Source organism: Populus nigra, chromosome 19 (genome assembly GCF_951802175.1).
Source record: "Populus nigra chromosome 19, ddPopNigr1.1, whole genome shotgun sequence".
Lineage (NCBI taxonomy): Eukaryota > Viridiplantae > Streptophyta > Magnoliopsida > Malpighiales > Salicaceae > Populus > Populus nigra.
The window spans coordinates 12,466,522-12,478,437 of record NC_084870.1 but is presented as its reverse complement, the minus strand read 5'-3'; the positions used below and the strand labels follow the sequence as shown (position 1 = coordinate 12,478,437).

General features: G+C 34.4%; 1 protein-coding gene and 1 non-coding gene across 2 annotated transcripts; both read right to left on the bottom strand.

Moving 5' to 3' along the window:
- Positions 1-813: 813 nt before the first annotated feature.
- Positions 814-887, bottom strand: TRNAN-GUU (transfer RNA asparagine (anticodon GUU)). Its single transcript has one exon. It is a non-coding gene; the product is annotated as a tRNA-Asn (tRNA).
- A 2,118-nt stretch (positions 888-3,005) lies between these two features.
- LOC133680062 (nucleobase-ascorbate transporter 12) lies at positions 3,006-11,336 on the bottom strand. Its single transcript, XM_062102866.1, has 10 exons — positions 10,545-11,336; positions 9,732-9,829; positions 9,459-9,629; positions 8,694-8,794; positions 7,591-7,726; positions 7,397-7,447; positions 6,582-6,869; positions 5,230-5,464; positions 4,242-4,528; positions 3,006-3,621 (listed from the first exon to the last, which is right to left on the bottom strand). The coding sequence occupies exons 1-10, from the start codon at positions 11,074-11,076 to the stop codon at positions 3,400-3,402; spliced, it is 2,121 nt and encodes a 706-aa protein (XP_061958850.1). The 5' UTR covers positions 11,077-11,336; the 3' UTR covers positions 3,006-3,399.
- Positions 11,337-11,916: the final 580 nt, after the last annotated feature.

Below are 11,916 nucleotides of genomic sequence, written 5' to 3'. Positions count from 1 at the left end.
TTTATTGAATTAAAAGAAATTAACTACAAAGATTTAATTAAAAAAAATAAAAGGTAATTTCTGAGCATATTTAAAGCTGCCCGATCCCTGTAAGAACTTATTTGAGTTTATTAAATCCTCTGGTGATTTAATAGAATTTAAATCCGGTCCAATGATTATATCTTATTTGAGTTTATTGTCAAATGTACTAATAACGAGAGAGGACTTGCAGTTAGCAATGGAATTTTCAGGAAAAATATCTCTTGATGTCAAACTGATCGTAGCAACCCTAATCACGAGTAACGTTTCAGACATTTTAGTAAGCCTTGGTATAATCAAACCTCTCTTGAGTCTCAATCTACTGGAAATCATATATATATATATATATATATATATATATATAGCTTCTGGCTATGAAGGGAACAACAGAGAGGTGGTCCTTGAAATGAGATCGAGCGGGCTTTAAAAGTAGAGGAGCAGGAGGAAGCAATTGAGGCGAGACTGAGACATTATAGCTAGCACTAAGCACTGGGATAATTTGTGTTTGTAGAGTATTTTTTAAAAAATATTTGACATATATAGCACATTAAAGTTATAGAAAAATATTAAAAAAAAAATTCAATTTAATATTTTTTAAATGAAACTCATTTTTACGTATCTAAAAACAAAAAACTAGCGTATACAGAGCTGAATTACATTGTAAATGTAAACACCATGCTGTAGCAAAACTTTGCTAGGAAACAATGTCCTTTGTTCCTGCTTTTGTAAGTGTGATTTCTGCTCCTCTTTAGTACGAAGAAAATATATAAAAAAAAGTGAAAACAATATCCAAGGCGCTAGAAGGAGGGCTTGAACCTCCGACCTTGTGGTTAACAGCCACACGCTCTAGCCAACTGAGCTATTCCAGCTTTGTTGGTGCCAATGCATGACATAATTTATAAATACAAATACCATCAGTTAGATTTCAAGGTCAAACCTGGATGCGATGGTCACTTGCAAGAACATTCAGACCAGGTCGTGCGAGGACCATTTTTTATTTCAAGTTTGGCAAAGGATTTGGGTTTCATTGTAGACTTTTAAATTAAAAAAATTGCTCAGAAAAAGGAAAATTGAAACATTAGACAAAATTTAGCCCATTGTGCGTGTTAATCAATATTGTAGAGAGGGAGGCACAGGTTGTAGAATTTATCTAGTCATTTAACTCGCGCTTTTGTTATAATTTTTTTTTTTAAAATTAAGTATATATGCTTCTTCAATGTATTTTTTATATAAACCCATAAAAAATTAATACAAAATAATAAGATTGCATGAATTAGAATCTTAAACAAACCAAATGTTAAAAGATAAACTTGAAAAAAAAATTACACTAAAGAATCTAAAAAATTAAGGGTGAAAAAAAATAATTAGAGGGAAAATAAAAATTTTTAGTTAGAAGGTTAAATTGAATTGAAAAATAACTTTAATAAAAAAAAAACAAATTAAAAGAATAAGGGCTAAATTAGAAAAAATAAAACAAAAAAAACTTTGATTGAAGGATGAAATTGAAAGCAAAAAATACTTCAACAAAAGGGCAAAGAAAAAAAACTAAAATTTTAAAAAATAAGAACCAAAAGGAAAAACGAAACGTTTGAAAAATTGTAATTAAAGAACTAAATTAAAAAAAAAATTATATAGGAGGCATAAGAAGAGATAAAAAAAAATTTAAAAGAATGAGAATTGAAATTAAAAACAAAACAGATGATAAATTATAATTGAAGCGATAAATTAAAAAACTAAAAACATCTTTAAAAGGAATAAGAAATAAGAAATTAAAAGAATGAGGATTGAAACTATAAAAAGAATAAGAATGAGGACTAAAATTAAAAATAAAACATATGAGAAAGTGTAATTGAAGGACTAAATTGCAAAATTAAAAATATTTTATAAAAAAAATAAGAATGAAATAAGAAATTAAAATAATAAAGACTGAAATTGATAAAAAAAAAAACGAACAAAGAGGATAATGGTGTTCTTTAGCGGTAAAGAGAGAAAAAAGAAAGGGAAAAAAAAAATAACTGCCAACAACAATTCGACCACCTTTAGCTACCACATGTCACTCCAAATGGATAGGATGAAGCATTTATAGAGACTGCAGAAAGCCAGATTTGACCACCTGGTGGCGCCAAACACGCCGTTTTAATGACACAAACGCCACCCACGTGTTGACACATACAATACATGCGCCAACACCTTTTCCCATTTAAAAATTAATAAACAACATGAAAAATATTAAAATACAACTTTTGCAATTATAGAAAATATTCATATGAAAGTATAAAAATACCCCAACATGCAAAGTGTCTTTTTTATCTCATTCAAGGTTAAGTTCGTATTTATACAGTACAATGACAATAAAAAAACCAAAGAAGCCCTCACCAGCAAGACGCTAATTTTTTGATTTGGGAGTGAAGAAATTTTTTTTACTGTTAAGAAGCTTATGAAAAATCAAAAAAGTCCTTGAATAACTTTGTTAAATTTTATTGATTTTGAGGTTAAACAAGTATTTTTACCATGTTAAAAAGTGAAAAGACACATAAAAATAAAAAAGTGAAGGATAAAATAGTAATCTTATTATAACACATGAAAACTACTATCCTACCTTCAAGCTAAGCCTCATAGATTAATAAATAAAAAAGTAAAATAATTATTTTACTATAACAAATCACACATTTCACTATGAATGAATTGAGCTACAGTTAATGACCAACGAGTTTTGAAGTATTTGTTAATTAATATAAAAAGTATTCAACGAAGAAAATATAATTAGCTACAAAATCTCATAGAAATTAAATGTTCGAAGGATAATTATACAAACAAGAAAAAGCCAGACAGAGACAAATAATTGAACCAGACAGGCAGAGACTAATTTTTCAGAAACGTCAACACAGATTATGCAAAGCTTTTGCAGTCTTGACGACGCAGCTGTGAAACTTATACCTTAAAGGCAGGAAAAAAAAATATGATGTATATAATCTCAAATCCAGCACTCGAAGAAGAAGGTGATTGAAATATAATTGGATAAAATATACATAATGAGGGTGGATTATCAATGTTTTCTCAAACATAAGAAGTCCCTCTAAGACAAATTTCAATGGCAATGATTCAAAACTAGATACATCATTGATAATTTCAAGTTACAGCACAAGGAGATCCCTCTGGATCCTCAAATGTACACAAATAACTCATCTCTATAAGACCCACGAAGGCTCAGCCGTGTAAGAAAAATCAGTCTGTTGCCTGCTATATACCAATTTGAGCCTAAAGGGACTTTCATTTAGAATCACAAGGCAGATCCATCAATCATCCCATCTGGAGGGCTGCCACTGATGAGCTTTTGACAATGGGACAGTGGCCAACGTCACAGCTATAAAGCCTTGTGTCTCACAGTCCAACCCATTTTACCCATCTGAAAATCCGGCCAACTCTGAAGGGCAATTCATAGTCTTTCGTAATGGCAGGCTCCCTTCTTGCTACCTCGGTTTCAGACCATACATAGACTCCGCGCTCTTGTTGACTGCCAGGCACAGTGTTGTCCAGGATAACAGCAACAAGGAACGCGATCACCATATTTAAGGATAGTACTGTGTTCAAAAAATAGTTCAACTGCAAGGAAAAAAAAACATGATTATCAGAACTGTCAAGAGAATCTGCGATGATGTCACAAAGGTAATTTACTTTTATGAGAGACATGGTCTCGTAGGAAAGATCAGGTTTGAAGCACAAGGGTCACCAGAGACTTTCAATAAAACAGGAATTGAAACATGGGAAGTCGGGATCTCAGGCTTGCTTTCAGAATGGGTTGGTGAGCCCAACAATTTGTGGTTTTGAGATGAAAGGAAGTGCTAAATGAAAATGCACTAATTAAAAGATAACAATTACATAGAATAATGGATCTTTGAGATATCGTGTAGATAATAATAGTATAAGCATCTATCCGAACAACCTTGACCTCTGAAGGTACTGGCCACCCTAGACACCGTCATGATGAATGATTTGAGGATAGATGCAATAATGCTTCAACACATTTTAATTGGCCAGAAACACAGAAAGTAATTCTAATTTATGTTTCTAAGTTTTTAGTTTTGTGATTTTGCTACCAACCAATAACACGCCAAAATTTTAATAGAGAATAAAGGCACAGCATTTGCTAGGAAATTGTCTAGATGAGTTTAGCATGCAAACCAAAAAAATTAATAAAGAATAGAAGTTAACAAGATGCATACCCCTCCATATTTGCTGCGGAATGGTCCGTGTGTGGCCACAATGTATGGCTGTAAATAACTCGGGACAGACAAGTTTGTATTTGGAGAGATGCCATATTGCTGAAAGTATGATGGTACTGAAAGGGAGAAAAACAATGATAAACCAACTATGATGATATTCCGGGAGCTTCCCGCCTCACTATAACGCAGGTTTGATAATCCCAATGCTGCAAGCATTGCCCACATGAAGCAAAGGAGAGCAGCAACCATGACTTCAGGAATTGAGGCAATAAATCCTCCAACTTTACCTGTTTGAATAGCAAAGTTATGATATATAAGTACTAGTACAAATGCTTTACCTGTTTGAATAGCAAAGTTATGATATACAAGTACTAGTACAGAACAATAATAAGAAGATTAGAAAAGAAACTGTGAGCCTCTGAACTGGATCAAGTGCCATAAGCTTCTAAATTCTAATGCTTTTACCATTCAATAATAAATAAATAAATAAAACAAAAACCTTTTAGTTAAAGCAAAATGTGCCACATAGCTTGCCATGGGCACTCTATAACATGCATGTGGTGCAAGCAATTTGTCTTCTTCCTTTTCTTTCTTTCAAGAAGTTCCTCAAGATTGCAACAATTATCTGGCACAACTTTAACAGCTACTGCAATCGCAGAGGACATGGTGATGAACTAAATGACCTTTTGGTTTCATTACAAGGTAAATGCAGGCCAAAGATTGCAGCATGTTAAAACAACACAGGTAAGAATTGCAGAATGATAGACATAACCACAAACCACTCAAATACACATTTTGAGCTGACTGTTCCGCAAAACATCCTGGACACACCAAATGGAAAAGGCCCGCCATCATAGTTAATCAAACAATCCATACAAAACATACAATGAACATGTTATAAGGAAAACATTGCAATAGTTACAGGAAAAATCTGAACTAACGCATGCTTTGATTAATGAAGCTGTGAACAGTAAGCTTTAAGACTTACCTATAAGGGATAAGAGGATCAAAGCACAGGCACCTAATTCAACTGCTCTGCGGCTCCCCATTTTAGTCACAGCAATAGTGTGCACATTCTCAGTTATAGTAGTAGAACCAGTTCCAGTACCCCATAGACCAGCCAAGACACTACAAAGGCCTTCAAGACCAATCCCCCGACTAACAACCCCTGGGGTTGGAGGCCTAGAGGCCGCCAACAATGACGATGCATGATATGAGCCAACCTGGTTCAAACCCAAATCCAAATAAGGAATATAGTCATTTAATTCTTAATAGATCATATTAGCAGCTTTATACAACAATAAATGCTTATTTTTTTTCATGTATGTGGGCATTACTTCCAAATAAGGAATATAGTCATTTAATTCTTAATAGATCATATTAGCAGCTTTATAATAAATGCCTTTTTTTTTCCATGTATGTGGGCATTACTTCCAAAGGGATATATGTTTTTACTTTATAATCATGAGACCACATGTCAATGTCTCTAAACTTCAATAAGCACAACATATAAATTTTATGTTTTTCTGGACACAAGCACTCTCCTAGAGAACTTTAAGAAAAAAATCATTTATGAATGAATAAATTCAGAAACACGCACACCCCACAATACTTCTTGGAAGTAGAAATTTGCAATTGTAATAAATGCAACTTTTCTTTATAAAATCCAACAGCTGTTTTAACAAATATTAGCTAACATATAGTTAGACATGGATCTTTACGAGAACTAAATATAAATGAATCAAATATGGGTTAACTCTCTATTGGCCAGTACCGGTCAAAATATATAAATATTAAAGAGAACACTCTATTAGCCAAAGTTGTTAGGGTCATTGTCATTAATATCTATTGATATGAAGTTTAGCAAATTCACAAAGTACTATTTAGACACCTACTAAATTACTTTTAGCGATTTCCACAACTTTAAAATGAGATATCTTATGATCCTAATTTAGACAACCACGATCTCTTTAGTTGGATTGACGCTTAGAAAATGATCCAAGTGAATGTATAACATGATTAGTATTAGCTTCTCAAGCAAGCTTCAGACATTTCACCAATTCAACCAGCTTATTCAGAATTTTACTTCCTCTTTTCCCTTTTTTCCCCGGTAAATTAGGGCAAAATCCAACAATAATATTTCATTTATTTATTTAAACTAAAACATTTGGGTTTTTATGCGTGTGGAAAATCAAGGATCTTTTATAATAATGATCAATACATGAATGACTGCAACTTAAAAGTAAAACAAAAAAAATGAATGGCGTATAGGAAATTAGATTGTTAGAAAATCTTAATCTCCAAGAGAGGTGTCAATCATGACATTGAAGGGAAACTAACCGAATCTACAGATGAGATGATGGACACCGCGCACATAACGAGAGCCATTTTCCACTCAAAAACAGGAGTACCCCATTGTAATGGATAAGGAAACCTAAACCATGGGGAAGATTTCAGTGCATGGGAAGTATCAACTCGACAGTGCTTTATCCTGGAAACATGCTTTCTGCAGTGGTCAGATATAATGTTTGATGCTGGAACGTTTGCATCACAACCTTTGTAACTATAGACTCCTGCTTCAGTAAGAAGGAAAGCAGCCGCCCATGTGATTGCTAGACCCAATGGAACCTGGGATTGAAAAAGTGATAACCTCATTATCTCACAAACTGCACATAATTTTTAACAGTGTAATGGTCCAATAGTTTAAGTTGCTACAGCAGGGTGCAATGTTCAACTTAATACTCTCCCTCATGTGCACCTCAACCCCACCACCAATACTCAGACCACAACCAGAAGGCCAGTGTGGTTTGAGCACTGAAATACTGTGTCAACAATATTAAAGCTTAGCATTGGTTTGAACTTATCCAACGCCCATTTTGTTTCTTCTATTTTGTCAGTGCTGTTGGATTGGGCCAAGAAGTGAGTGGTTTAGACTGAGAAGTCTATTGCTGCTTGTGGAAGAGGACCTCATCGTAGTGGCTGATAAGTTGCACATAGTCTCACACCAGAAATTTTGTAATTTGGGCAAGCTCTAACAAACCTTACATTATATACAATGGAAAATCAACAATAACAGAATGATGGGAAAAGCGAGGAGGGGCAAGGCAGCAGCAACTAAACATATTGATGGAAAGCTAACACAGCAGAAAACTTACCGCATAAATTAGAAATATGCGATGACCAAAAACAGATATCTTACGCAGGTACTGCAGAAAGTACAGAAAACATTATTTTAGTTGTTTTGGCACACAACTGAAAACAGATATCTTATGAAGGTTCTTTTAATTAAATTAAAAGAAATTGAAACTGAATAATAATTCAAGGAAAAATTTAACTTCACCACACTTACAAGAGAAAACATAATAACCAGCAATATCTGCACCACACCAATCTCAAGACAGGTACCAACTCGTGGAAAACCATAACTATAAAAAGAAAGTCCAACAGCAGCAATAGTTGGGGCAACAACCACTGGATTGATCAACCTGAAAATTAAACAGAGACAAACAGAGGTTGAGTTACTGCACATCTTCTGCAAAAGCCTGACTTGGATACATTCTTAACATGCAAAATGAACTTTCTCATTCTTGGAAAATACATATCATCACATATCATGTTATCCTATAAGAAAAAAAAATCTCAAACCTAAAGAAAACAAAAATCAAAATATGATTTGAACAAACTGAAATAAATAATTTAATTGTGGCAGCTAATAAGGTGGTAACACCCCAAGTAGTCATTGACCCGACATAGCATGATGGATTGGGCCTTATCCTCACAAGGTCCAAAAGCTTAAACTTCAAGTTATTAGTAGTGCACTACTCAGGTGCTCACATGCCCTCAATCCTATCCGATGTGGGATTGGAGCAAGGATGTGATACTGAAAAAAGTGGCATAAAGGTGTGTTGGTTAGAGACTTATTTGGAAGTTTTCAATTTAAAAGCTCGGATAAAACTATATTGCAGTAAGTTGCAAATTACTGCGTATACTATTAGCCTGTTGGAAAGAAGAGGATTCACATGACTTGAACACCCATGTTTTTGGTTTCCATAACAGACATTAAGAAAAGTTAATGGATGGGCAATATTGAAACTGTAAAAAAATTTAGGGTAGTATTGCAAGAATTTGACCCTTTAGAAAAAAATTGAAAATTGATGCATAGATAAAGAATGAATTTCTATTTTACTCACAAGGTAACAGGATGTAAAAGAAGGGTATACTTAATGAAACTCTAAATGACAGCCAATGTTTCCCAATGGTTTATCTGTCCTACATCAATTGCCAACAACAAATTGACTCCACTTCATATTTAAGCAATTATTATGATACAATTATGAAACAATGTAATTCAATCCACTCAACCTAGAGTAGCTCTCTAGACGGAATACAAAGATGTGAAGGTGAAGTGACTAAGTTAAAAAGTGCAAAATAATAAAGATGCTGAAAATGTACCTCAAAAGAACTGACATCAGTCCACTATATCCAAGTATTGTTTGAAAAGCTGAAGCTATAATGATAGCTCCTTGTAGCTCCTTCATTATATGCTTGAAATTCTGCAAAGGAATATTTTTTTACAAATCTTGTTGGAACATGAATTTCTCAGTAGCCAAAATTACGATAAAATTATGCAGGTAATCTGTTATTTCTTTGTTTACAACCATATGGAACTTAAATCTCAGAACAACATTTATCTTCCTATGTGTATGTATATATATGCCATAGAACTCTGCCATGCAACGGTTCCTATATGATATCTAGATTCTAGTGTATGATTCCACCAAGTAAATTCATATTATCAGATTACTGTTTAATGTAGTTAACATAGAGTGTTGGAGGCTAGTTGGAAAACTGATTTGATAAAGCATCAGGCATCTGCATTCTACTGCTTTTTTCTCAAAATCGCAAGCTGATGAATACTCTAAATAACTAAAACCATTTCTGAGAATGATGGAAGATAAATAAAAGTAAACGTGGTGCATGGAATGGTAAAAGGTGAACGGGCTGCTTTCCACATCAAAGAGTCCTAATTATTCAAATTAATTAAAAGATGAAATTCGTAACAAACATCAGCCTCATGTAGAAGAGGCATGTGTTTGGGTATGAAAGCACAACACAGCAAGCTCACTTTTTTATCCCAGTTGCCTGGTGACAAACACAAAAAAGACAACCACTAACCTGTATATCTCAAGTAAACATAAAATGAACAGAGGAACATACATTTCCATTTAGTCCTTGAAACTCTGGGGAATTGATTATTGCCAGTGCTGGAGCAAGGTAAACAAATGATGGGCCTTGTATCAGAGGCAATCTTGACCCAAATGATGTATGCAACAGCGTGGTGACTCCTGAAACAAAGAGCACTGTTGACACCACCGTTGAAGTATCCTCCTACACCAACTAGATCAAATCAGATAAAGCTAATCACAATATATTTTCTACCAGACTATGAGAATCATAACAAGTCTAAATAAATAATTCACTACTACTCACATAAGTGCCACCCATTGCAGGAACTATGACAAGTGGAATGAGAATCAATGAACCTAACATTGAAAGGTAATGCTGGAACCCATATAGACCAATGGGAACTGAAACATTACACAAAACCATAAGCCAATAAAACTAACCACAAAAACCGATTAAAAAACACATGTTAACCATTACAATCTATACTTTGAATCAATAAACAACAAAAACTTCAAATATCAAACCAAAAATCAAAACTCTTCTAAATTTCCAACAAATCCAACAACAAAAAGAGTTCTTCCATCATATCCAGTAAACAAAAAGAACCTGAAGCATTATACCAAAAACAAATCATGAATACTTTAAAATGACAACTAAAATCAACAGAAAAGGTGGCATTTTTTATTGCCCCATAGTATCTAACCGTCACCAATAAATAAACAAGCCCCATACATCATATATCCGTTCAAAGAATCACCCAATAATTTCAGACTACCAGCAAGCCAATACAATATTTTGTTTACTTGCAATTCCTAACGAAGTCAAACCTCCACGCTCAAAATCAGCACAACCCAATTTAAAAACATTGCTAAAAATGAATTAAAAACACTTTGTTTTACTCGCAAAACCTAATAACCTACGAAAACTTAATCCAAACTAGCAAAAAATCCAAAAGGAATCATTCAAACTATGAAACCAAATAAAACCCGGTTCAAATTACCAATTACAAAACAACAAAAGCACGCTACTTCCACTTCCCTCAAACATCATTGTTACCAATTAAGAAGCAACTAAAGTCAGTATGTAAACCAATCAGTCGGGGAAAAAAACACTCACCAAGACCGGGAGTGTCTCTTAACTCATACTTCATGTGTGTGTGTCTCCCTCCAGCAAAGCCATCATCCTCCACGTCAATCACTTCCTCGTTCCTCGCCGTTGCTCTTCTCGGTCCCGACGGTGGCCCATTAGTACCCGCCCCATTTGCCCCGTGACCGGAACCATCCTTCTTTGCTCCCCCACTACCACCATCAGAGTCCCTCCTCCTCTTCACCACCGTCTGATCCTTATTCTCTGCTGGGAAAGCCACCACCGTGTCAGCCCCATTCACTGCAGGCGGTGGCGGCACTGGTAGTGGCTGTGGTGGTGTTGCCTTGACCCGACCCGCTTCAAGATCCGGTTGGGCATCCCGTTGCTCTTTTGGCCTCGGAGGGAGTGAAATCTGTCCAGAATCACTTGCATTGGTCTCACCAGAAAATTTGGGCCTGAAACCAGTTTTTTTAGCCCATGAAGACGGCGGCATTGCGGCAGATTCCGGAGCTGGTGGCCTTTTCCCTGGTATGGGTCGGGCTTTCGGGTCGGAGTTAGACATTTCTATCCTTAACACTTCAACTTCTTAATCTCTCTCGAAATCGCATAGCACAGGGATAAAATGTATTGTAGATCTGAAATGGGTTGCAAGGGTTTTGAGTGTTTAGTAGGGTTTTAGAGATAAAGGTTGTGTCTCTTTTTAGAGAGAGAAACTGAAGCTTCTTTAGAGAGAGAAAGGAAGACAGCTAAAAAAGCAAGTGGTGGTGAAGGAGATAAAACCGCGTCAGCTATTTGTTGTTTGGTTTTGTTTATTTATTTGTTTATTTGTGTGTTTGGTCTCTTATGCGAGATTACAGGAGGTGATGTAATAAAAATGTTAGGACTCGTGGAGGGCTTTTAATTAGCCGTTGCATGATTTTGTTTTAATTTAAATCATTGCGTGTGTTTCAGGCAATTTCAAGTTCTAATCAAAGTCATTCCCCAACAACTTTGTTGAATAATGAAGACTTCCTAGTTAAGTGGTAGTAACTGAAGTAACAGTAGCCACGTAGTCAAAGTCATGGGTACAAGACTTGCCTCCGGGATTTGATTAAGGATATATCGTTTTTTAAAATATTTTTATTTAAAAGATATATTAAAATAATAATTTATAACTTATAAAATGACATTATTCTGTAAATTCTTTTTAAAAATTAAAATAAAAAAAACAATTTAAAATCAAATCCAACTTGAATTCTAAATAAGTTGAAGTTATTATGTAAATTCTTTTTAAAAATCAAAATAAATAAAAATTATCAAAGATAATATTGACTGATTTGGGTATTATGAGGATATTAATGGTAAGGATATCTGATTGTGTGAAATATTGATAAACATGTATTAATTTTATTGTCAATACATG

Bases quoted from the DNA above. Each gene is read 5' to 3' on its own strand.
- LOC133680062 (XM_062102866.1), bottom strand. From the start codon at position 11,076: ATGTCTAACTCCGACCCGAAAGCCCGACCCATACCAGGGAAAAGGCCA. The intron at 7,448-7,590 runs GTAAGTGTGGTG...TACTTTCTGCAG, and splicing joins TGGTTATTATGTTTTCTCTT to TACCTGCGTAAGATATCTGT. The intron at 5,465-6,581 runs GTTAGTTTCCCT...GGTTTGAACCAG, and splicing joins TCATCTCATCTGTAGATTCG to GTTGGCTCATATCATGCATC.